At 41.0% G+C, this 26,463-nt stretch overlaps 1 protein-coding gene across 2 annotated transcripts; it reads right to left on the minus strand.

The window, feature by feature from the left end:
- Positions 1-2,339: 2,339 nt before the first annotated feature.
- On the minus strand, positions 2,340-25,623 carry LOC112250302 (podocan). Of its 2 annotated transcripts, none has more exons than XM_024420363.2 (13): positions 25,496-25,623; positions 25,030-25,075; positions 22,581-22,922; positions 22,179-22,272; positions 13,768-13,832; positions 11,705-11,814; positions 11,228-11,384; positions 10,366-10,481; positions 9,047-9,260; positions 8,530-8,734; positions 7,157-7,395; positions 6,842-6,990; positions 2,340-4,443 (listed from the first exon to the last, which is right to left on the minus strand). In XM_024420363.2, the coding sequence occupies exons 3-13, from the start codon at positions 22,875-22,877 to the stop codon at positions 4,257-4,259; spliced, it is 1,833 nt and encodes a 610-aa protein (XP_024276131.1). In that variant the 5' UTR covers positions 22,878-22,922; positions 25,030-25,075; positions 25,496-25,623; the 3' UTR covers positions 2,340-4,256. The 2 variants fall into 2 exon arrangements, with proteins under 2 accessions (XP_024276131.1, XP_024276124.1); XM_024420356.2 differs by having other exon boundaries at positions 22,581-22,952.
- Between the last annotated feature and the right edge of the window lie 840 nt (positions 25,624-26,463).

Here is a 26,463-nt window from a genome sequence, read left to right on the forward strand (position 1 = left end):
TTTTGCTGCGATTACAGCTGTAAGTCGCTTGGGGTATGTCTCTATCAGTTTTGCACATCGAGAGACTGACATTTTTCCCATTCCTCCTTGCAAAACAGCTCGAGCTTGTTGTTGATTCTTCACAAAAAAATACAGTTTTATATCTTTATGTTTGAAGCCTGAAATGTGGCAAAAGGTCGCAAAGTTCAAGGGGGCCGAATACTTTCGCAAGGCACTGTAGGTATTTGTAGTTGCCCACATATTCAAAGTCATAACCGTCCAGAGTACTGATGCTGGACGGGCGGGCAGGTATGGGCAGCGATCGATTGAAGAGCATGCATTTAGTTTAACTTGCATTTAATAGCAGTTTGAGACCACGGAAGGAGAGTTGTATGGCATTGAAGCTCGTCTGGAGGTTTGTTAACACAGTGTCCAAAGAAGGGCCAGAAGTATACAAAATGGTGTCGTCTGCATAGAGGTGGATCAGAGAATCCCCAGCAGCAAGAGCGACATCATTGATGCATACAGAATTGAATCCTGTGGCACCCCCATAGAGACTGCCAGAGGTCCGGACAACAGGCCCTCCAATTTGACACACTAAACTCTGTCTGAGAAGTAGTTGGCGAACCAGGCAAGGCAGTCATTTGAGAAACCAAGGCTGTTGAGTCTGCCGTGAATGTGGTGATTGACAGAGTCGAAAGCCTTGGCCAGGTAGACAAATACAGCTGCACAGTATTGTCTCTTATCGATGGCGGTTATGATCTCGTTTATGTTATGATATCATTTAGGACCTTGAGCGTGGCTGAGGTGCACCCATGACCAGCTCGAAAACCAGATTGTAAAGCGGAGAAGGTACGGTGGGATTCTAAATGGTCGGTGATCTGTTTGTTAACAGATATAGGTCTGTAGCAGTTTGGGTCTAGAGTGTCTCCCCCTTTGAAAAGCGGGATGACCGCGGCAGCTTTCCAATCTTAGGGGATCTCAGACAGAGAGGTTGAACAGTCTAGTAATAGGGGTTGCAACAATTTTGGAGGATAATTTTAGAAAGAAAGGGTCCAAATTGTCTAGCCCGGCTGATTTGTAGGGGTCCAGATTTTGCAGCTCTTTCAGTACATCAGCTATCTGGATGTGGGTGAAAGAGATATGGGGGAGGCTTGGGCAAGTTGCTGTGGGGGGTGCAGGGCTGTTGACCGGAGTAGGGGTAGCCAGGTGGAAGGCAAGGCCAGCCGTAGAAAAATTATTATGAGACGATGAGACAACCTATAGGGAGGAGGTCAGAGACCTGGCAGTGTGGTGTCAGGAAAACAACCTCTCACTCAACAAAACAAAGGAGATGATTGTGGAGAGGGTAGTGCGGTCTGCACAACGCATCATCAGGGGCAAATTACCTGCCCTCCAGGACACCTACAGCACCCGATGTCACAGGAAGGCCAAAAAGATCATCAAGGACAACAACCACCGAGCCACTGCCTGTTCACCCCGTTAACATCCAGAAGGCGAGGTCAGTACAGGTGCATCAAAGCTGGGACCGAAAGACATAGAAAGACATTTTTATCTCAAGGCCATGAGACTGTTAAACATCCATCACTAACACAGAAAGGCTGCTGCCTACATACAGACTTGAAATCATTGGCCACCCTAACAAATAGATCACTAGTCACTATTAATGCCACTTTAATAATGATGTTTACACATCTCGCACTACTCATCCCAGATGTATATAGTATATTTTATACCATCTATTGCACCTCGTCTATGCCGGTGGGTCATGGCCCATCCATTATTTATATGTACATATTCTTATTCCATCCCTTTACTTAGATTTGTGTGTATTAGGTAGTTGTTGTGGAATGGTTAGATGACTTGTTATATATTGCTGCACTGTCAGAACTAGAAGCACAAGCATTTCGCTACACTCGCAATAACATCTGCTAACCATGTGTATGTGACCAATAAACATTTATTTGATTTGATATAGCTTTGTTATTTTATTGTGTTTTTTCAAATGACTTTAGTTCATTTAGCAAATATTTTGTCAACTCTATTTCTTGAACTGCATTGTTGGTTAAGGGCTTGTAAGTAAACATTTCACGGTAAGGTCCACCACACCTGTTGTATTTGACGCATGTGACAAATACAATTTGATTTGAGTGGGTCCACGCAACTTACGTGACTTGTTAAGCGCATTCTTACTCTTCAACTTATTTAGGCTTGCCATAACAAAGGGGTTGAATACTTAGTCATTTTAGCTTTTCATTTTTTATGAATTTGTAAAAATGTCTACAAACATAATTCCACGTTGATATTATTAGGTATTGTGTGTAGGCCAGTGACACAAAATCTCAATTGAATCTATTTTAAATTCAGGCTGTAACACAACAAAATGTGGAAAAAGTCAAGGGGTGTGAATACTTTCAGAAGGCACTGTAATTAGAAAAGCTCTTGTTCCATCATAGCCCATATTAAACCTTTTTACAACGGATTAATCACATCATACCATATAAGATCTGGAGTTTTACCTGGTTTGGTTATCAGATCAGGAAAAACGACGGGGCCCAGCAAAATAATTCACCACACCACTCTGGGACCTGTGGTGCCACCTCTGGTAAAATTGCAGGAAAGTATCTTCAGAACTAAAATGTGTCTCTCTGCCGTGAAGTGGGGGGCCACTAAAATTTTTGCTGGGAGGTGGGGGGCCCCCAAACTAAATCTCGCTTAGGGCCCCCAAAAGGCTAAAGCTGGCCCTGAATAAAGGTAAATAGCAGGAGGATAAAGAACATACATTGTCTATAGGTTTCCCTACTGGGTAGACAGGCAGACTGGAGGCAGACTTCATTGATCGGTGTCATTTGAGACGTTTCTATTATTGTGTCTGAAATGGTACACTATTCCCTATAGTGCATCACTATCGACTAGGACCCCATAGAAAATAGATTGCCATTTTTGACACAGACAAAATGAATAGTTGAATTCCTCCAACATGTGACCCTTGAAAAGTATTGTGAAACATTTGAACGTTGTTCAAAACCACAATCTCAACATCTGTTCTGGACTGTCTCTCTTTTTATATTTCGGTCATGATTTCTAGTTGCTCAATGTTTTTGTTTATATGCTGACATCTCAAAAAAAGAAAATACATCTTTATAAAGTGCATTTTATATACATTTCACGCTTAATATTGTTGTGTGCTCAGAAACCTGTTAATGCATGATATTTATTGCTGTGTGAAATCCATATGTATACATCTGAAGGTGAATACATTGGTTCATAGCAAGGTGACTAATTTAATAGCATGAGCTTTTCAGATACCATATGCAAATACTTGCCGTCTTACAAAATAAGACTGGATTAAAGTAAGGCATTACATTAACAGCATGGATCAAGCTCATGGTAGTCTAAGAGCGAGGAGATTGTAACACGGTCACAGAACTTGTGGCATAGTAACACTGATATAAGAATGACAAAATTACATAAAGCCAGACTGTCTTACCAGACTACATCACGCAATCACAACCAGGGCCAATATTCACAAAAGATCTCAGAGTAGGGATACTGATCTAGAATCAGTTTAGCCTTTTAGACCATAATGAATAAGAGAGGGACCTAATCCTCAATCAGTACTCCTAGTCTGAGATGCTTTACAGTATAAATACAGGCTCAGAACTGAAAACAAAAACTTAAAATCTTGACATAATCTTCTTTGTAAGGTGACACAGCTAGCACACAGTAAAGTTCATAGATGGGACCCACACAGTATGATCAACATATGACAGATCTGACTGTCTTCTCTTTTCTGCTTCCACTAAAGTGGTGTTGAGACAAAGGATCTGTCCCAAATGGCACACTATTCCCTATATAGGGCATTACATTCAACTAGAATCCTATGGGCCCTGGTCAAAAGTAGTGCACTCAATAGGGTGCCATTTGGCATGCACATTTGGCATGCAGACTCAAGCACAGAAATGCAACCGTATCTGTCATTGCATAGACAAGCAAAGCCCAGAAAAATAATAGAACAAACAAAAATATAATTTTATCTGGTATCCTGCACCAGAGATATGTGCATCGTCAATTCACCACTATATGGGAAAAAATATCACTTTGCGCTTCCATTCATAGTTCAATTTATATTTCAGAATTGAGCCTGACCACTTGCAAAAATACTGTTCTGTACTGAATTCTGTACTTTCAAAAGAACAGGACTTTGGGATTGCAGCCTAAACAACTGCAACATTTGGTTTTAGATCATTCAAGCTATGTGTGTCCATGGGATAAACCTATGAAGCGAATCCTTCTCCCACTTCCTCTTCCATCATCTCCATCTCTGCCTCCTCCTCTTCCTCTTGTCTGAAGGATGCTCCGGAGGGGTTGGAGTGGCTCGAGTGGCCGATGTCCAGCACCTGCAGATTGGTCAGGTGTTTGAAGGAGCTCTCCTTCACAGAGTGGGCTAACAGATGGTTGAACCTGAGAGGGAGACAGAGCAGAGGGCCGGGGGCCGAGGTCAGTAGACAGACTCGCAATATGTGATGGTGACTGAGCAGATGCTTGAGTTTGATGTGTAAACCAGCACAGCAAGAGCTGCTAACTGATAGGATGTTGTGCTTAGAGTCTGAACCAGCATACTATAAGACCCAATCCGATATTGATATTGTCCTGTAAGGAACAACACAACATGTGCTGTAAACAAACGCTGAGATTCAGTAACGCAGCCAATTAGAGTGCCTGTATACTATTCTTTCTATGACTCATCAGTTTGCCTTCCATTCAAAGTTCTATTGAGTTAGTAAGCACCCTCATACTCCCTATACTGCGTCAAGGGGAAATAAGGCCATGTTATCCGAATCAAGCCAATTTTCCACTGTCTTCAGAATGGGCTCATCTATGACGTCCTGAGTGTCAGTGAATCCGACCCATCTTAGTTTGTAATTCACACTATCTGACCCAGACACTCACGCATGTGCGGGCACACTCACATACGCACACACGTTTATATCACACACTCAATGTAAACAGACGCATGCATAGGCCACACAGACTCAAACAGATGTGCACACACAAATCCACCTCCCCTCCTCCACTGAGGCCATGGAGCATTCCAGATTGGCTGTAATTGGCTCGGGCCAGCAGCTCCCAGATGTGGAGGGATTTGGTGGAAAAACAAGCATTTCTAACTGCTGTGATACTGCAGCAGCTGCTGAGGCTGAGCCCACAGCATGAAGAGACCAACAGGCCAGACAGACAGAGTGAGCTGGATGGGGTCAGGATTTGTATAGTTCATTATCTGATAAAGCACCAATTAGACTCCTCAAAACCAAACCGACAAAAACTCAGGGCAGCATCCCAACAGTCTTGGATGGCTTACATTCCAAACTGACCTGAAAAGTCTACATTTAAGTTTTAAAAAATGAACATGATGGAAACTGATACTAACCCTAGCTACATATACTAGTAAATATTCAGATCAGTGGTAGCAAAATGAAAGGATACAAGTCGATGAGGTGACAAGGATTTTGTTGGTTTAGAGTGTTGGGACCCAGCCCGCCCTGCAGACAAAGAAGAGGTCAGAAGGGGACAAGAGTAAGGAAACTAAGAGAAAACAACTTGGCAGAGCCAAGCTGTTTTAGTTGGAAATCCAATCATTGACTTAATTTAATTAATAGGAAAAGCAGTGGATCAACAAGCCAAGAAACAGATCTAGACACAGCGGGGAATATCCCTAAAACTTTACCACCATGGGTTCTGTTCTGTTATATAGTCCTCCTTCCAAGAGAGGAAAACAGCCAAGAATGTCGACACAAAGGAAATCATGACTTTAACTTTGTAAAATACCCGATTCATTGCAATGATTTACATTTCATAACCTAACCAGATAATTATGAGAGTTAATTTACAATCCAAGAACACATGATGGGAAATATACATAGTGTATCTGTGTAAGGGATTTGAATGAGTACAGTCAGCGCAGAAGTAGAGCAGAAAGACAACTTACTCCATCCTCAGCTCCCTCTTCTGCATCCGTTACATAACAGTCTCCTCAGCACAGCGCAGCACACACAGACACACACACACAGACACACACACAGACACACACACACAGACACACACACAGACACACACAGAGAGAGACACACAGACACACACACGCATGCACACACACACAGACACACACACGCATGCACTCACGTATGCGCGCACACACACACAAACAAACACAAACAACACAGCAGAGCAGAGTAGGTCAGATCCAAACGGAAAATAAACTTAAGGAGGGATAAAGAGGGAACTATCAACCAAATATCTGTCATATATTGGCACCCTATCCCCTGTAGAGTGCACTAAATTCCAGTAGGGCTCTGGTCAAAAGTAGTGCACTATATAGTAAATTGGGTGCCATTGGATGCAGCTTGGGACTCAGTGGACTAAGGGATATGTGGCTCTGTCTTAGATTTGGCATGAATCAATAGGACTTTGTCACACACTCACAACAGAGGATGAATGGAGTGATGGAAGGAGCCGAGTAGAAGGCCAGAAATGTCTCATTCAGGAACAATGCTACAGACATGAATGGAACAGTGGACAGGAGAGTGTTCTGCTTGATCTAGGAGTTCATGGGGAGGGGCAGGAGTTGAATGACAGTTTAATTACGGTTCTATAATAACAGTTGTGAGAGTGCGTGTATATACTGGTTTGAGAGAGTGTATTCATTCATATATGTACTGTAAGTGATTGGTACTCACAATTGAATTTGGTACACACACAACTGTGGGTTTGAACCAAGAAATGGGTTCAGTCCAGTGTGTGTGTGTGTGTGTGTGTGTCTGTTTCTGAGTGTGCGTTCGTTCATTAGTGCCCAGTCTCTCACCGTAGGAAGATGCCCTTGATGTTTGGAGTGCCCTCAAAGGCGGTGGCGGAGACAGTGCTGATGTGGTTGGACTGCAGGTACAGGTACTCCAGAGACTCAGGCAGGTCAGACGGAACATGGGACAGCTGGTTATTGGACAGGTCCAAAGTCTGGAGGAACACATCAATCAAATCAATCACTGTATTTATAAAGCCCTCTTTACACTATCAAAGTGCGAACCAACAGGTCCAACAAATGAAGGACAGCGCCAACAGCCAGCTTATCACACAGAAAACCTGTAGGTGATACTTGTGTTAACCCCCCACCCAGTCTCACCGTCAGAGCGCTGAGCTCCATCCATGCTCCCTGGTAGATGGAGTTGAGTCTAAGCTGGTTGTGGCTGAGATTGATGTCCCTGAGCTTGGTCATGCCCTGCAGCGCCCCTTCTGGTATGGAGTTCAGCTGGTTGTCCTTCACCCGGAGGACCTGCAGGGAGCGGGGCAGGCCCAAGGGCAGGAAGTGGAGGGCATTTCCTGACAGGTCCAAGGTCACCAGCAGACGCAGCTTCCTGAAGGCTGGATGATTATCAACATGGTCTCATTTAAATATGAACAAATAGATACAAAAAACATTGTAGTTAAATGTAGACTTGCCTTGTTAAATAAAACAAATATAGACAGAGTACTGTACAGTTCATCACAAACATGATATGTGTGCGAGAGCCACTTCACCAACAAACTATCATGGTCCAAATACACCAAGCCAGTCGTGAAGAAGGCACGACTGTCTTGGTGTTCCCCCTCAGGAGACTGAAAAGATTTGGCATGGGTCCTCAGATCAAGCTTTCCACAGACAGCTAATCAGATGGCTACCTGGACTATTTGCATTGTCCCCCCCTGCTGCTACTCTCTGTTTATTATCTATGCATAGTCACTTTACCTCTACCTACATGTACATACTACCGCAATTACCTCGACTAACCTGCCTCGCTACTGTTATTTTATTGTCGCTCTTTAATTATTTGTTAGTTTTCTATTTTCTATTTTCTTTTTTTCTTTTTTACTTCAGTTTATTTGGGTAACTACTTTAACACTTATTATTCTTAAAAATGCATTGTTGGTTAAGGGCTTGTAATTAAGCATTTCACTGCATGTGACAAATAAAATTTGATTTGAAGAGCCACATGACACGGATCCCTCCGGAACTTTTATTGCCTATTCCCACTAATTGTATTTGTATATATGTGCCCTTTGTTTACCATGGTGCGGTCGATTATTGTTACAATGTCTGTTGGTGCGTGTGAGTACCTGTGCTGTGTGTTTTGGCTTTCGTGCCATTGTGGTTTGCGCAGATGATGCGTTAATCCTTGGGCACTTGTGTTATTTATTCGAGGTACTCCTCGCTATTTTGTTTTGGGTTTCTACCCTGTGTTTGTAAAGTGTTTGTTTGGTCTTCGTACCTGTGCCTTTACACGGCACGCTGAAATTTGGGTACAACATTTTTTGGGTAATTTGGGTACAAAAAACAACAAACTATTATGCATTCCTGTGCCTGTCTCCCGAATCATTCATACCAGCATGACACCACATATAGTTCTACTGTAGATGTACAGTATTCATGTAGATGACAGCAGAGCAAAGTACAACACAACAAAACAAAACACAACACAACAAAACATTTCCATATACTCCATATGTGGTCCAGTCTACCTTCTCTGTGTAGCTTGGGGCTGGTGAGGCGGTTGTAACTGAGGTTGAGCTCGGTCAGGGAATAGAGAAACACCAAGTCGTTGCGTTCAATCACGTTGATAGTGTTGTGAAGCAGCATGAGAGTCTTGGCTCGGCGGGGCAGAGCCCTGGGGACACGCTCCAGCTGGTTGTTGTACATGTGGAGGGTGTGTAGCTTCTTCAGGCCCTGGGGGGAAGAGAAAACTCTTTATGTGAACATTTTCATGTAATTCTAATGGCATTTCATAGCACATTTCAGGATTCTCATTGCTCATTTAACAGACAAAAAGATCATCATAATCATAACATCAAAACAATTGTGCCCAACTCTCTGTGGCGGTTCAACCTGACCGAACTAGCAGTCAGATCAGGCTTTATATTTAGAATATTTTTCATGGTCCTTCGAGCCATATACACCTGTGGTAATTCAACTATCCGCAATATGTCCTATAGCCCTCTATATAAGAATGAAGTATCCCAAGTATCCTGCAGCACCTACCTGGAATGCAGCATGGTGTATGGAGCGGGAGTGGAGCTGGTTGTTGTGCAGGAGTAGGTACTCAAGGTTACGACAGGCTGTGAGAGCATCGCCAGGGATACTGTGGATACTGTTCCTCTCCAGGTGTAGCAATATCAGACTCCGGGGCAGACCCTGAGGAACCACACTCAGGTTGTTGTTGGACAGGTCCAGATACTCCAGACGGGTCAACTGGCTGAGAGAGGAGAGGAGAGAGGAGAGGAGAGGGTGACATTATATTTGATACAGGAGATCATCACTTTATCTTTAAGCGGTCATCTTATCTTTCCATGAATAGACAAATCTCACTTTTCTCTCCCATTTTGACATTTTCTCAGAATGTACCAGTTCAACCTAATCTCTCACCACTGGCTTCTCTCTTTCTCTTCTCTCTCTTTCTCTCTCTCTTTCTTTCTCTCTCTCTCTCTCTCTCACTCACTCACTCACACCACTCTATTCTCCCACATTCTCTCGCTGAACTGAAGATGAGATCAATATACATACATCGAAAAGTAACAAGTGGACACTCAATTCACCATTCCTGTATGTACCTTCTCAGAGTTTGCCGTGTTGTCAAGTCTATAGGTCTTTGTTTTGAATTGATGCACTCTGTAATAACCATTGACACATAATGGGCAACAGTGATAGTGTTCCACCTTGGATATATCGAATCAACTGCACTCAGGTGGAGTGACTGAATGACTCTGTCGAGCGTGTTTGTGTGTCTGAGTGTCCTACAATAAAAAGGGAGTAGTTGTAGTTCGCAGCTAAAGTATATTTAAAAAAAGAACCCTGCTGAAAGTCTTATCTATTGACTGAAACATTGGTTATAAGATCCAATTAATTGTTTGTGGAGTATTCAAGAACACCCGACACACTCTTCCCACTACAGTACGTGAAGGTGTCATTGTCCATGCCTTATATTTGCCTGTGTTGTAAAGTCTACAGTATAGGTCTTTGTTTTGAATCAATGCCCTTGGTTTTGACGTAACATGTGGCCTCAGATATGTCGAATCAACTTAGAAGAAGAGGAAGAATAGAAGAAGACAGCTGGACTGAATTGCTCTCTGTTGAGTGTGTTTTATTTGTTAGTGTGTCTTATTATACTACAAATTGATAGTAACAGGTCCTCCAGTACCTGAAGGTCTTATCATCCATGCTGTACTAAATCAAATTAAATTGTATTGGTCACATACACATGGTTAGCAGATGTTATTGCAAGTGTAGTGAAATGCTATTACAGTACTATTAAAATAGTACTACAATAATACTAGAATACTACTACAGTACTACAACATTACCTGAAGGTCTCGTTGTCCATGCCTTCGTTGCTGAGCAAGTTGTTCTGTAGGTAGAGCTCTCTGAGCTGGGTCAGGCTATCAAAAACCCCTGACGGGATCTTCTCCAGCTTGTTACTCTGTTAACCATGAAGAAGCACAGACACACAATCAAGCATCACATATCATTATCACAGATAGCGAGTAATGGATTGCATGTAATCAGTTACATGTAATGGATTACAAAAACAAACAAAAAACAGTAACTAACCTGTTATGTTACCAGCAAAAATATATAATATATATTTATCAGATTACAGATACTTTTGAAGAAAATTGATTCTTACTTCGAGGATTACTTATAAATTCAGAAAGGATGTTTGCAAAAAACAGAGTCTACACCTTTCTGTTTTCTCAATGACATTCAAATCAGCATTGAAAAAGGGCGCAAGTTTAAGATTGTTCCGCCTGAGAGAGTCACCACAAGTCAGAGACCACTACGATGACACACCAAATGCGTTTGATGAATCACGGGAAAAAGAGCAGGAATGGGCTTTTGGGTAGGCTACAGCCTAAGCCAAGTCTTGCAATGGTGCGACTGCTGTCGGCACCTAAAGATTGTCCAACTTGAATAAAGTTGCCGGTATGGACAACAGAAGTGGTGCAACCTATGGGCGATATGGATATCACTTATTACGAGTGGGGCTTTTATTGCTCAATCTAATTCGTGCTAATAAAATTAAAAAATCCATAGGCCTAACGGGCACATGCTCAAACTTCTGTACTTTTAGAGATGAACTTGGCCGTATGAATGGGGAGTGAACTCTCAGGATAGGTTGTTATTGTGTGAGGGCTGTAGCTACTCAACTTGATTTCACAAGCTCACCTTCAGATGGAGGCGGTAGATGGAAGAGGGCAGACTCCTAGGGACGTAGCGGAGGAAGTTACTGGACATGATGAGAACCTCCAGGCTGTCAGAACCGTTAAACATGTTCTCAGGTAGCCCTGCATCTGTCAGCTTGTTGTCATGGAGATACACTGACCTGGGGTGGTTAGGACATGGGGGAATGCATGAAATTAGTGGTCTGGAGTGGAGCAAAGGGAAAAGATAAGCGATGGGTGATTTGTTTAATTTTTATGAATGAATCAAAGTAATTAAATGCAATATAACACCTACAGCAACATAAGACCTTTCTACTGTGAAAATGTAATCCTCCTATGCCCAACCAACTACCTACCTACCTGCCCACCCACCCACCCACACTCTCACACACACACACACACACGCACGCACGCACGCACGCACACACACACACACACACACACACACACACACACACACACACAGACTTTGACTGCTTACTTCAATCCTGGCTTCTGCCCAAATGTGTACGGGTAGATCTTCGTGAGCAAATTAGCGGCGAAATCAGCACTGACCAGTGAGGGAGGCAAGTGTTTGGGTGCTGTGGTGAGCTGGGAGGGAGAGAGAGAGAGATATTATGTTACTCTCTTCTTTTGTTTTCTCCTGTTGTACTGACCACAAAATGACCTGTATGTGCTGGCAGTGAGGGGTAATTTACGCCACACAGACAATCATTCTCAATTGACCTTGGAACATTGACGGATGAGTCAAAACAAATGAACACTTCAGTACATTTCATAACTGTTTCCCTCTCAAATTATGCCAAGAGAGAGTTTCTGCATTGCTTGAAATGGCTGTGACAGGAGATATAGGAGAAACTACCACAGTGGTAGTGAGCTTAACTTGACACACTTGGTTTCAAAAGGGTTATTTGGCTGCCCGTATAGGAGAACCCTTTTTGGTTCCAAGAACAACTCTTTTTGGTTCCAGGTAGAACCATTTTGGTTCCAGATATAACCTCCGTGGAAAGGGTTCTACATTTAACCCAAAATGGCTCTACTTGGAACCAAAAGGGTTCTACCTGGAACCAACAAGTGTTCTTCAAAGGGTTCTCATAAGAACCCTTTTAGGTTCTAGATAGCACCTTTTTTTCCTAAGGGTGTACATAGCATCATACTCTATCTGTCGCCTTTTCAACATGGTTTATGGATTAAAGTAAAATGGGTCTTTGAAGCTTGGTTCACTGTCTGCCACCACTCCTGCTGGCAACAGCAGCACGGCTGGCAAGGATACAGCATCATAACAAAATAGAATAGAATATCAATTTCACACAAAATTGTACTCTGACGCACTAAGAATAAGAGATCCAAGGTTTAAGATCCAAGTAGGGAAGGAGAGGGAAAATGTTAATTATAGAACAAAAAAATACATGTCGGGGTCTCAACGACTGGAATGAACTGCAAAAATCTCTGAAGCTGGAGACTCATATCTCCCTCACTAGCTTTAAGCACCAGCTGTCAGAGCAGCTCACAGATCACTGCACCTGTACATAGCCCATCTGTAAACAGCCCATCTATCTACCTACCTCATCCCCATACTGTATTTATTTATTGATCTTGCTCCTTTGCACCCCAGTATCTCTACTTGCACATTCATCTTCTGCACATCTACCATTCCAGTGTTTAATTGCTATATTGTAATTACTTTGCCACCACGACCTATTTATTGCCTTAACTCCCTTATCTTACCTTATTTGCACTCACTGTATATAGACTTTTTGTTTTCTTTTGTTCTACTGTATTATTGACTATGTTTTGTTCATTCCATGTGTAACTCTGTGTTGTTGTATGTGTAGTAATCATTTGTTGTTGTAAACTGTAGTAATCATGGTTGAATTACAGAACGGGGCCCCCATTGATTGTGTTAGTGGACCATTCTATACACACGGGAAACTGTTGAGCATGAAAAACCCAGCCATGTTGCATTTCTTGACACACTCAAACTAGTGCGGCTGGCACCTACTACCATACCCCGTTCAAAGGCACTTAAATATTTTGTCTTGACCATTCACCCTCTGAATGGCATACATACAGTGTATAAGTTACATTTTCTGATGGTTCTTTGACTTCTTTCTGCCATTTGGTTATTTTGCAGTTTAGTTCAGAAAACAACCACTCTTTGAAGAGAGACACTGCATTATGGCTTTAGCCTGAGTCATTACATATCTGTATTGCTGAATTCTTGTTGATGCAGGACTTTGGTTGTCTTTAAAATTAGGATTCCAATAGGAGTAGAACAAATAAAGGTGTGAAGATGGCTTCAGAGAGCTCCATGATGACCTAGCAGTACTTTTAATGAGCACAGTACACTATACTGTATGCTACTCACTCCTGGGAGACCTGATTATATATTAATGACTACCACAATTGAAAACATGTACTGAAGAATGTTTACATGGAACCATATCCCCTTGTTCAAGTTGTCGCAATGACGGAGGAATAGTGATGTGTTGTTTTGTTGAATGTGTAAAGTCTATGTTTACGGCTGTGTTTATAATTAATCACCTTGTTATTAGCCAAGTACAAGTAACTCAGTTGTTCCAGCACTGTAAATCCTTCATCTTCAAGGCCTGAATACACACACAAACACACACAGACACACAAGAAAAATAGAACAAGGAAAATGTTATTCAGACTAAAAACATATACAACACAGAAATTAAAGATCAGACTGATTTGTTTTAGTGAATAGACCTGGACACCATAAAAGAGAAAATAAAACACATACGGTTAATCATCCTTTTAATTAGGTATACATTATTAATGGAGTGGATCTAGAAGAACTAGAGCCCACACACTGGTTGAATCAATTTTGTTTCCACGTCATTTCAATGAAATTGCGGTGAACCTACGTGGAATAGATTTAGAATTGAGGTCTGTGCCCAGTGGGTAGTCTCTTAGCCAGATTAAGAAATCAAATCCAATTGCATTTGTCACATGCGCCGAATACAACAGGTGTAGACCTTACCGTGAAATGCTTACTTACAAGCCCTTAACTCCATTTTTTCTCCCCAATTTCGTGATATCCAATCGGTAGTTGCAGTCTTTTCCCATTGCTGCAACTCCCTTACGGACTCGGTAGAGGCGAATGTCGAGAGCCATGCGTCTTCCGAAACACGACCCTGCTATGCCGCATAGCTTCTTGACACACAGCTCGCTTAACCCGGTAGCCAGCCACACCAATATGTCAGGATGCTTTCGATGGTGCAGCTGTAGAACTTTTTGATGACCTGAGGACCAATGCTAAATCTTTTCAGTCTCCTGAGGGGGAATAGGTGTTGTCGTGCCCTCTTCACGACTGTCTTGGTGTGTTTGGACCATGATAGATTGTTGGTGATGTGAACACCAAGGAACTTGAAGCTCTCGTCCTGCTCCACTACAGCCCCATCGATGTGAATGGGGGCGTACTCAGCCCTCCTTTTCCTGTAGTCCACGATCAGCTCCATTGTCTTGATCACGTTGAGGGAGAGGTTGTTCTCCCTGCCAGGTCGCTGACTTTCTCCCTATAGGCTGTCTCATCGTTGTCGTTGATCAAGCCTACAACCGTTGTGTCGTCGGCAAACTTAATGGTGGTGTTAGAGTCATGCTTGGCCACACAGTGGGGCGGTATGCGATTGGAGTGGATCTAGGGTTTCTGGGAGGATGGTGTTGATGTGAGCCATGACCAGCCTTTCAAATCACTTCATGGCTACAGACGTGAGTGCTACGGGTCAGCAATAATTTAGGCAGGTTACCTTGGCGTTCTTGGACACAGGTACTATGGTGGTCTGCTTGAAATATGTATTTATTACAAACTCCATCAGGGACAGGTTGAAAATGTCATTGAAGACACTTGCCAGCGCATGCTCTGAGTACACGGCCTGGTAATCAGTCTGGCCCTGTGGCCTTGTGAATGTTGAGCTGTTTAAAGGTCTTCCACATCGGGCTGTGGAGAACGTGATCACACTGTCTTCCTGAACAGCTGGTGCTCTCGTGCATGCTTCAGTGTTTTTGCTTGCCTTAAAGCGTGCATAGAAGTAATTTAGCTTGTCTGGTAGGCTCATGTCACTGGGCAGCTCGCGGCTGGGCTTCCCTTTGTAGTCCGTAATATTTTGCAAGCCCTGCCACATCCGAAGAGTGTCAGAGCTGGTGAAGTAGGCCCAAAGCAGGCCTAATGCATCCATTTTCATATCAATATCAAATTATTCCTGGTTAATAATTAAGTACCTTACTTGCAAAAATAAAGGAAATTCACATGAGCACCACAATGCCTACTCCACCCATGCTCCACCAAGGCTTTCCAGCACAAAGCTTTGACCTACTACAGTAGCTACATTGGTCTATTGTACTTCAAACAATGTGTTGGCAGGTTGCTTAGGATTCAAACTTCAAACTCAAACAGTCTAATTTATACTCTTAGAGGAGGTGTTCCAACAATAATGTGATTTATTAATACTTTAACCACATACAAGTTTAAGTATTGGATTCTTCACACACCACACTAATCCCATTCCATTACCCTTTCAAGCTTTTTCTTTGGTGTAACGAGAGATCAACTGGCAATAATCTGGTGGCCTTTGATGGTTGCAATTGGCCATGTACTTTTTACATGTGGTTGTTTATCTACATTAGTTGAATTCACTAACTTATTTGTTTATTTGGATCCCCATTAGCTTTTGCAGCAACTACTTTTCCTGGGGTCCACAAAAAAAACACAAAACACTGATACAATAATAGACAAGGAATGTCACACAAATTTTAAATACAACAATATACAAATAATGCAACAAAAAAGATATAATACAAATAATACAACAAAAAAATGATGTGTGTGTCAGAGAGTGTCTGTGTGTGCGTGTGTTCGTTTTTTAATCAGTTTTAATGTAATTTTATTGGAGATGGAAGGGAATTCATGTTATTTTTGATACAGTAATAATTCTCATAAAAACTAGGAGAACCAGTTAATCTCTCGTCAATCCAATGTTATACCTAGGAGTTTACTTTCCTCAACTTGCTCAATGGTCACACCCTTTATGTATAACTCCTGTTGAGGTGTAGGTCTTAGAGAATGTCATAAACCAAATCCAATGCTTTAGGCTTTAGATGTATTTAAGACCCGTTTATTATTAACCAACCATTCTGGAACTGACTGTAACTCCTTATTTAGAATTTCATTGAGCTCACTGGCTTTGGGTGTGGACATGTAGAGTGTGGAATCATCCACATACATAGTCATTCTAGCTTCGTGTAAGACCAGTGGCAAATTATTTGTAAAAATAGAGAAGAGTAACGGCCCAAGGCAACTGCCTTGGGGGACACTGCACTGTACATATCTGATGTTAGAGAAGCTTCCATTGAAGAATACTCTCTGGGTTCTATTGAATGAGTAACTCTCCAACCATGTGATTGCAAGTGATGTAAAGCCATAGCAAGTGAGTATTTTCCAATAACAATTTATTATCAATAACATCAAAGGCTGCACTGAAATCTAACAATACAGCTCCAACTATCATCTTATTATCCTTGTATTTTAACCAATCATCAGTAATCTGTGTCAGTGCAGTACAAGTTGAGTGCCCTTTTCCATATGCATGTTGAAAGTCAGTAGTTAACTTGTTTTCTGAAAAATAGCATTGTATTTGGTCAAACACAATTCTCTCCATCAGTTTACTAAGAATAGGCAGCAAACTGATTAGGCGGCTGTTAGAACCAGCAAAGGGTGCTTTACTATTTTAGGCTCATCATTATTGACGGATAACAATTGTTTTTCCTTCTCGCCCACACTAACTTTACCTAATTCAAAACAGCAATCCTTCTCTTTCATTATTTCATTATCATTGTTCAATGTTGTAATTTCCCTTCTGAGTTGTTCCACTTTACTAGTAAAATAATAATTGAAATGATTGGCAATATCGAAAAGTTTTGTTATAAATTAACCATCAACTTCAATGAATGATGGAGATGAATTTTCTTCCCATGATATTATTTAATCTACAGTACTCCAAAGTCTTTTTCCATAGTGTTTTGTCATTTATCTTTGTTTGAAAATATAATCTCTTCTTCTTTTTGTTAAGTTTAGTCATAACATTTCTCAATTTACAGTATGCCAACCAATCAGCTGGGCAGCAGGTGGTGGTGTGCTGGTCACAGGTACTGATATATAGACTTACATGAAAGCAAGCTTTGCTTTTATACTTACAAGACCATCTTGCTTGATTGAGCGAGCTGTTTTGTCTTGTAGTAATGTGGTGCCAGCCTGTATTTCCTTAACCCTTCACACTCATGGGAATTAGCCTATGGATAGGGCTGAATGTAAATGTTTCTTACAGAAGAAATATGTAATGCATAACCATGGTAACAATTGAAAGGGAACAGTTTCGAGATTATAGGAAAAGTATTAGACCAAATGTGAAGACACAACAATTCACCTGACAAGACTGAATCCAAACATTACACTGTTGATTTTCTGTGAATTTTAAATTAGCTGTACTTTTCGCTGCATTTGTTAATAACCCAATCTGAAAATACTCTGGATACATTCAGTAACATGATAAGAATATTCTTGGAAAATGTGTGGTAGGTGCAACACATAAGGGTTCGAGTTAGAGGACTAACTAACTGGTGTCTCCAAGTGGCCACACTTATTGTTTGGACAGTTCCCAAGTAATTTCAATGCACTTTTATGACTCAAAGAAGAGTCTTCAATTACAAGGAGCTTTTCTGAGCTCTCCTATCTGTGCCGTTGAGGAACTAGAGCAAACTCACTTGTAGTTGTTTTGTTTGAAATACAACCCTGAATCACTGACCTCACACAATTACTGTTGTTGTTTACACAATCCAAAAATGTACATTATAAATCGCAATCTGAGTCAGGTGTGTATAATTTGAAAGCCTGTTCTATTGCAACATGAGTTGTAAAGTATAAGTTATAAAATACGATATTACACTGTTAGGCTTTCACAATGCAATTCAGGGAAACAGGTCATTTTGGTGTGCATAAAAAGGAGTCATGAGTGCATTCAGGTGCGTGTGCAGCGGCAAATTCTCTTTACAATAGACAAACAGACTCATTCTGTTCAGAACAACTAAGGTTATGACGCCATGTCATCTTGTAACTGTACATCAAACATAGTGATCATAAACGTTGACATTGTATATGATATGAGTTTTATGGTAGCTAATTTCCACCCAACATTGGACACCCCCTAACTTCGGACACTCTCTAGCGGTTAGAGGATTAAATCACCTCGAGATCAACATTTAAATGGACTGGAAAATAACGGTAAGTTTTGCGACTGAAGACACTCTTCTAGCTAGCTGACCACCAATTTTCATTGCAATTTATGTTACTTAAGTAATATATATACATGTACTATATATACACACATTTTGTGGGACACGCTGTATATTGCAAAATTTTACTGCGCAACAGACCATACTTAATTTAATATCCAACTTTTTACCTCTGAAATATAGCTAACAGAATTCAGGCAAGTATTTTTTTTTTCATTGGAAGGCTAGCGAACTAGCCAACTATCTAGTATACACTTCAGATACGAGGTTGGTGTCTCTTTTTTTGAACAAAATTAAACGGATATATCTTGTAATTGAACAAAATAGTAAGGTGGCCAATAACTGGAGACCGTATGCCGATAATACGGGACATATTTTTTTTGCTAAACCGCTTATCAAAAAGCTGATAGTAGTATTTCCACTCAAATTTCAAACATGCTAATTGCTAACCCATTAGCTAACATTTTTACTACACCAATAATTACAAAACATTGATGGCTTGATCACAAGATAATACTGTTGAAGGTAATATATTTCTTAAACACGGTTGAATATGCCGATAATATGGGGTGCTACGCTATGGAAATGTGAAGTGCACATTAGGCTTGCTTGGATGACGTCAAAGCAGTATTTATTATAATCCTCAACCTCTCATCTTTCAAAATAAATCCTCTTAATTTACAGCATTTCCCTCCCTTAGACAACAAAACATTTTCTAAATAATTGTACCATCTAAAATCACTATGAAATATATTTTCAATAACAAAAAATATAGTTTTTACAGCTGGTTGAAGCTGGTGGACCAAAAAATACTTTAAATACTTTCCTTAAGAAGTTTTTTTATGGGTATCTGTACTTTACTATTTATAGTTTTGACAACTTTTACTTCCACTCCACTACATTCCTAAAGGACATATGTACTTTTACCCCGATACATTTTCCCTAACACCCAAAAGTACTTGTTACATTTTGAATGCTCAGGGAGGGCAGCAATATGGTTCAAATTTACGCCCCTATCAATGTAACGAGTTGTCATCCCTACTGCCTCTGATCTGGAAGACGCACTAAACACAGATACTGTGTTTGTAAATTATGTCTGAGTGTTGGATTGTGCCCGTCTGTCCGTAAATTTAAAAAACAAGAAGATTGTGCCTTCTGGTTTGCTTAATATAAGGAATTTGATGTAGAATTGACTTATACTTTTTACTTTTACTCATGTATGACAATTTAGTATTTTTTCTGCCACTGTACTTAAGTACATTTATAACCAGATACTTTTAGACTTTTACTCAAGTAGTATTTTACTGGGTTACTTTCACTTGAGTAATTTTCTATTAAGGTATCTAGAACTTTTACTCAAGTATGACAATTAAGTACTTTTTACACCACTGCCAGCTTCAAACAGTGGATTTGGTCTACCAGCTTATTTCTTGTTATTAAAAATATATTTCACAGCGATTACGATGTGACAATGATTCCCTACACTATTCGGTACTTGTTTTCTCACATAAACTGAAATTGAGCGAAAAGTGTAGAATTTTTGTTACCAGCAATTTCCACTAGATAACACATCCACAAATCAGAACAGCTTTCCCAGTTTGACAACAGATGCCACTCCGGCGGGAGAAATCAATAAGCGAATATCACAGCCAATCACAACAATGCAGGATAAGTAATACTGTTAAACACTATCATTCCACTATTAGCACCAGATATATTATGTTTATTTTTTTTTGTTACAATGCAAAAAATAATAATAATAATCCTAAGTGTAGCACCTTTAACTGCATATACAGAACTATCAACAACAACACGCATGCCAGTCTTTCCTGGTTTAGATATGAACCACTTCTCTTCTAGTTTTCATGAGAAATATTACTGTGACAGAAATTCTATGTTTGCATAATCGGCAGGTAGCCTAGTGGTTAGTGTTGGACTAGTAACCGAAAGGATGCAAGATTGAATCCCCGAGCTGACAAGGTAAAAATCTGTCGTTCTGCCCTTGAACAAGGCAGGCCATCATTGAAAATAAGAATTTGTTCTTAACTGACTTGCCTAGTTAAATAAAATAAAATAAAATTCAGTTCAGACACCCATACATATGCCACAAGTCCAAAACAAATTCATGGCAACACACAGAGCCATTCCCTTCCATCTCCAATTACTCAAGCAAACAGCAAAATGACCTTTAAAAAACACATTAAACAACAACTCATTTATTTAATTAGGCAAGTCAGTTAAGAACAAATTCCTATTTACAATGATGGTCTACTGGGGAAGAGTGGGTTAACTGCCTTGTTCAGGGGCAGAACGACAGATTTGACCTTGTCAGCTAGGGGATTCGATCCAGCAACCTTTCAGTTACTGACCCAACGCTCGAACCACTAGGCTACCTGTCGTCCCCAAAAAACAAATGGAAAGGCGTGGACTGTGAGGAGACACACAAACACACAGGCACACTCTAATGCACACAATTATTTTGTTGTATTGTTTTTATTATTTTTTGTTGTGTTGTTTATATATCGTTTTATTTAAAATGTGTGTGACTGTCCTCATCTATCAGTGTATCAATGTTTTGTGTTTTTTGTGGACCTCAGGAAGAGTAGCTGCTGCTTCTGCAAAAGGGTTTAGAATAAATGAACAAACCAGTAAAATAGCTGGAGGCTCTGATTTGACATGGACCTAGACAGTGAATCCCAGAGAGAACAGGACACTAACAGAGCTCCCACAGTTTGTCGTCAACAAATTGAACAACTTCCAACCATACTAAATGTCTGTCTGTATCTCCCCTAGCTACTTTCAGATCTCTGTCCCCTTAAGTCCTTTGTTATTTTCGTTTGATTCTCTCTCTCTAAGTCCCCCTGTCTGGTTTACCTTGCATGGTCAGACTAATGTTTGTCTGTCTGTCACTTTCTCCCTTGGCTATTTTCAGATTAAATGTCTCTCTCAGTTTCTGTCTGGTTTACCTAGCTCTCTCTAAGTCTCTGTCTGGTTTACCTAGCTCTCTCCAAGTCTCTGTCTGGTTTACCTAGCTCTCTCTAAGTCTCTGTCTGGTTTACCTAGCTCTCTCTAAGTCTCTGTCTGGTTTACCTAGCTCTCTCTAAGTCTCTGTCTGGTTCACCTAGCTCTCTCTAAGTCTCTGTCTGGTTTACCTAGCTCTCTCCAAGTCTCTGTCTGGTTTACCTAGCTCTCTCTAAGTCTCTGTCTGGTTTACCTAGCTCTCTCTAAGTCTCTGTCTGGTTTACCTAGCTCTCTCTAAGTCTGTCTGGTTTACCTAGCTCTCTCCAAGTCTCTGTCTGGTTTACCTAGCTCTCTCTAATTCTCTGTCTGGTTTACCTAGCTCTCTCTAAGTCTCTGTCTGGTTTACCTAGCTCTCTCTAAGTCTGTCTGGTTTACCTAGCTCTCTCTAAGTCTCTGTCTGGTTTACCTAGCTCTCTCTAAGTCTCTGTCTGGTTTACCTAGCTCTCTCTAAGTCTGTCTGGTTTACCTAGCTCTCTCTAAGTCTCTGTCTGGTTTACCTAGCTCTCTCTAAGTCTCTGTCTGGTTTACCTAGCTCTCTCTAAGTCTCTGTCTGGTTTACCTAGCTCTCTCTAAGTCTCTGTCTGGTTTACCTAGCTCTCTCTAAGTCTCTGTCTGGTTTTTACCTTGCGTGGTCAGACAGTTGTTTTGCAGGTTTAGTGTTTCCAGCTGCTGCAGACGTGTCAGGTCCTCAATGGTTACTACCTCTATCTGGTTGTTCTGAGACGAAGAAGAGGCAAAAGTATTATTGGCAGAACAGCAACGCTTCATTCATTCATTATTGATTGACTTAGATAAATGTACTCCTACCCTGGACATGTCCAGCCCTCACTTATGTGCTTTAAACCTTAAATCAGTCCTATGAAGAAAGATCTATCGCGTTTTAGGTGTGTGTGACCCACCTGTAACAAGATCTATCAGGTATTGGGAGTGTCTGTCAATTGTGACTGATGTATCTAATGGATGTCTGAGACCCAACTGTAGGGAGAGAATGTGGGTGTTGTGTTGGGTGTGTGTGTGTGACCCACCTGCAGCGAGAGAATGCGTGTGCTCTCAGGCAGCTCACTAGGAAATTCCATGAGGTCAACCCCAGCACAGTCCACCGCTCCCTCTGTACAGGTACATTCCCCTGGACATACAACCGGCTCGGCCTTCACTACAGCCGGGACTGTAAAGGTCTCTATCTCTGACTCTGTCTCCTCCATGGGTTCTTCCTCCTTCTCCTCTTCATTCTGGGGCTCCAGGGGGGGCTGGCAGTGTACCAGAGCCCAGGCCAGGAGCAGCACACTCAGGCCCTGAAAGAGAGACCTCCTGGGGCTGGCCATGTCTGCTGGTCGTGCCTGGTGGTCAAGCTACCTCAGATACCTCAGCTGCCCAGAAGCACCAATGATCAGATGGGTCTATATAACAGTGTGATAAATCAATGAATGGATATATATATATATATATTTTTGAACTATAATCAGTGACCAAGGAGAAATATTTCCTATTTTCTTTTACAGCTTTACAGAGGATTTCAAGCAATGGTTCTAAAGAGGCAAGTATTATGAGACAGAAAAATAGATTACCAAACATAAAAGTGTATGTGTGTATATGGAATAGGTAGCTCATAGGACATGAGATTTTAAAAAAAGAAGCTGGTTACATTGTCAGAACAGCAGTCTAACGAGGACAGAACGTGTATTGTCTGGGACAAGATTAAACCGTCTGCTTTTGTATTGAAAATGTTTAGTGGTAGACATTATGTTCCTATTTTGGCGTATTTTAAAAAATCCATTCTCTCATTTATTGTGACGATCATATGGGTTGACCTACAGCACCCAGCATGTTCTCTATACTGTAACTATTTTCCATATAGTCAAGTGAAAAATGTACAAAGTACAGTGGGGCAAAAAAGTATTTAGTCAGCCACCAATTGTGCAAGTTCTCCCACTTAAAAAGATGAGAGAGGCCTGTAATTTTCATCATAGGTGCACTTCAACTATGACAGACAAAACGAGGGAAAAAAATCCAGAAAATCACAGTGTAGGATTTTTTATGAATTTATTTGCAAATTATGGTGGAAAATAAGTATTTGGTCACCTACAAACAAGCAAGATTTCTGGCTCTCACAGACCTGTAACTTCTTCTTTAAGAGGCTCCTCTGTCCTCCACTCGTTACCTGTATTAATGGCACCTGTTTGAACTTGTTATCCGTATAAAAGACACCTGTCCACAACCTCAGTCACACTCCAAACTCCACTATGGCCAAGACCAAAGAGCTGTCAAAGGACACCAGAAACAAAATTGTAGACCTGCACCAGGCTGGGAAGACTGAATATGCAATAGGTAAGCAGCTTGGTTTGAAGAAATCAACTGTGGGAGCAATTATTAGGAAATGGAAGACTTACAAGACCACTGATAATCTCCCTCGATCTGGGGCTCCACGCAAGATCTCACCCCGTGGGGTCAAAATGATCACAAGAACAGTGAGCAAAAATCCCAGAACAACACGGGGGGACCTAGTGGATGACCTGCAGAGAGCTGGGACCAAAGTAACAAAGCCTACCATCAGCAAGGGCATTGAAGATGAAACGTGGCTGGGTCTTTCAGCATGACAATGATCCCAAACACACCGCCCTGGCAATGAAGGAGTGGCTTCATAAGAAGCATTTCAAGGTCCTGGAGTGGCCTAGCCAGTCTCCAGGTCTCAACCCCATAGAAAATCTTTGGAGGGAGTTGAAAGTCTGTGTTGCCCAGCAACAGCCCCAAAACATCACTGCTCTAGAGGAGATCTGCATGGAGGAATGGGCCAAAATACCAGCAACAGTGTGTGAACACCTTGTGAAGACTTACACGTTTGACCTCTGTCATTGCCAACAAAGGGTATATAACAAAGTATTGAGATAAACTTTTGTTATTGACCAAATACTTATTTTCCACCATAATTTGCAAATAAATTCATAAAAAATTCTACAATGTGATTTTCTGGATTTATTTTTCTCGTTTTGTCTGTCATAGTTGAAGTGTACCTATGATGAAAATTACAGGCCTCTCTCATCTTTTTAAGTGGGAGAACTTGCACAATTGGTGGCTGACTAAATACTTTTTTGCCCCACTGTTTTTTTTTTTTTAACAATAAAGGCATTGTAATGGTGATATTATTCTCCCAGCAGGCAGAAAGTGTCCCAGTAGAGAAGTGTTTTGATCCTATGGCCAGTCAGTAAAAAGTTCTAAACAGGCACTGTGTGTGTGTGTGTGTGTGTGTGTGTGTGTGTGTGTGTGTGTGTGTGTGTGTGTGTGTGTGTGTGTGTGTGTGTGTGTGTGTGTGTGTGTGTGTGTGTGTGTGTGTGTGTGTGTGTGTGTCGCTACCACACCACCAGCCAAGAGCCTGTGTGTGCCAGACCCTGGAGCCTCACAGTGTGTGTCTGAACACCAGCCGAGTGTCTATGTTCACGTCAGATAAAATAAATACAATTAAAAACCATGCAAACCTACACATGTGATCCTGAGTATATCCCCACACACGTACCAGACACCACGACTGTAACAAAATGGAGCATATTCAACCCCACATGCATAAAACTACTCATAAACAGACATCATGTTCTCACACCTACCTAAAGGACTCATTAAAGCTAAAAAAAAAATATAAAAAAAACACAACAACATTGAATCAATGACTCACAAGCTGTCAAAAATATATATTTTTATAAAAGTTGTAGGTGAGTCTGTAAAAGGTCATACACATCTGAACAGCTGTACAGCTTACTATTATTGACTTATTTGCATACTGCCACTCAGTCCATATACAGACAATCCTTTTCTAATGTAACGGTATATGATTGGTGACACGTTACCAATTCATACACAGCCAGTCCATAATACATAGCACATAATGAGCATATATAATATAGATGCCTACATAATTACAGCATATCTATACAATACATGCATTCTTTACCTTCTCTGACGGAGGGAGGTTAGCAGTGACAAAGGTAGTCTGGTGTCCAGTCGAACCAGAGACAATCACATAGCAGGATAGAGAGGAGCCACAGTCACTCCAGATCACAGATCCCTACCAGATGTAATAGGAGAGTGGGAGTGACAGAGGGAAAGTTCAGTGAAAGAAGGGGAGAAGAAAAGATAGAAGAGAAAAAACTGAGCTGAAGGACAGCCAAAAGCACAAAATTCTTTGCTTTTAAACTTTTCTTTTTTTCATGGTCTGAGACAGGTCTTTTCCAATCCCCATATAATAATGAGGCCATTTCATGTTGCAATTAGTTTGTTCTGAAGAAAGAAAGAAAGAAAGAAAAGGGGACGTTTTTATTTATTTCCGTTACGATTCAACAAGGATAACTTTCATATTGCTCATGAATCAACATGGATTAGTATCACAGTGAGACTGTATCTTGGACCGAAAGTATCTTGGATGTCGTATCTTGGCTGATGCTGAATCATACATTCCCTGTTTTTCTTTGAGCCAAGTACAAAGAGAGAGCTATCATGAACCAGTGAGCCAGGGATGGCAGTACCATTGTGTTATTAGCAATTTGTTCCCTCAAAGGCCTAAATTGCAACTGACCACCAATGGGGAACCAATATTATATGAGCTTATAAACTTATCAGTATTAGCATTAAAGTATTTAGAGAGAACTCATATAATTCCAGCTCGTCTTAAAATGATATTTGTTTTGAAGGTGACATTCCATATAGACAGGAAACAAGAGTCTTCCAAAAAACAGCGACAGACAGGATATGTCATAATAGCACACACGTTCTGCATAAGGTCCCTCTCTAGTCTGTGTGTACGTCCCGTATGGCACCCTATTCCATATAGTGCACTACTTTTTACCAGGGCCCATTGGGACCTACTGTATATAGAGAATAGGGTGCCATTTGAGATGCACCCTATACCTACCATCAGATGCT

The sequence above is a fragment of the Oncorhynchus tshawytscha genome, linkage group LG01 (genome assembly GCF_018296145.1).
Source record: "Oncorhynchus tshawytscha isolate Ot180627B linkage group LG01, Otsh_v2.0, whole genome shotgun sequence".
Lineage (NCBI taxonomy): Eukaryota > Metazoa > Chordata > Actinopteri > Salmoniformes > Salmonidae > Oncorhynchus > Oncorhynchus tshawytscha.

Excerpts from the sequence above, each read along its gene's own strand:
- LOC112250302 (XM_024420363.2), bottom strand. The coding sequence starts at position 22,877 with ATGGCCAGCCCCAGGAGGTCTCTCTTTCAGGGCCTGAGTGTGCTGCTC. Across the intron at positions 13,833-22,178 it reads CAACTGTCTGACCACGCAAG|GCCTTGAAGATGAAGGATTT; the intron begins GTAAAAACCAGA and ends GTGTGTATTCAG. Across the intron at positions 8,735-9,046 it reads TACACCATGCTGCATTCCAG|GGCCTGAAGAAGCTACACAC; the intron begins GTAGGTGCTGCA and ends TCTTCCCCCCAG.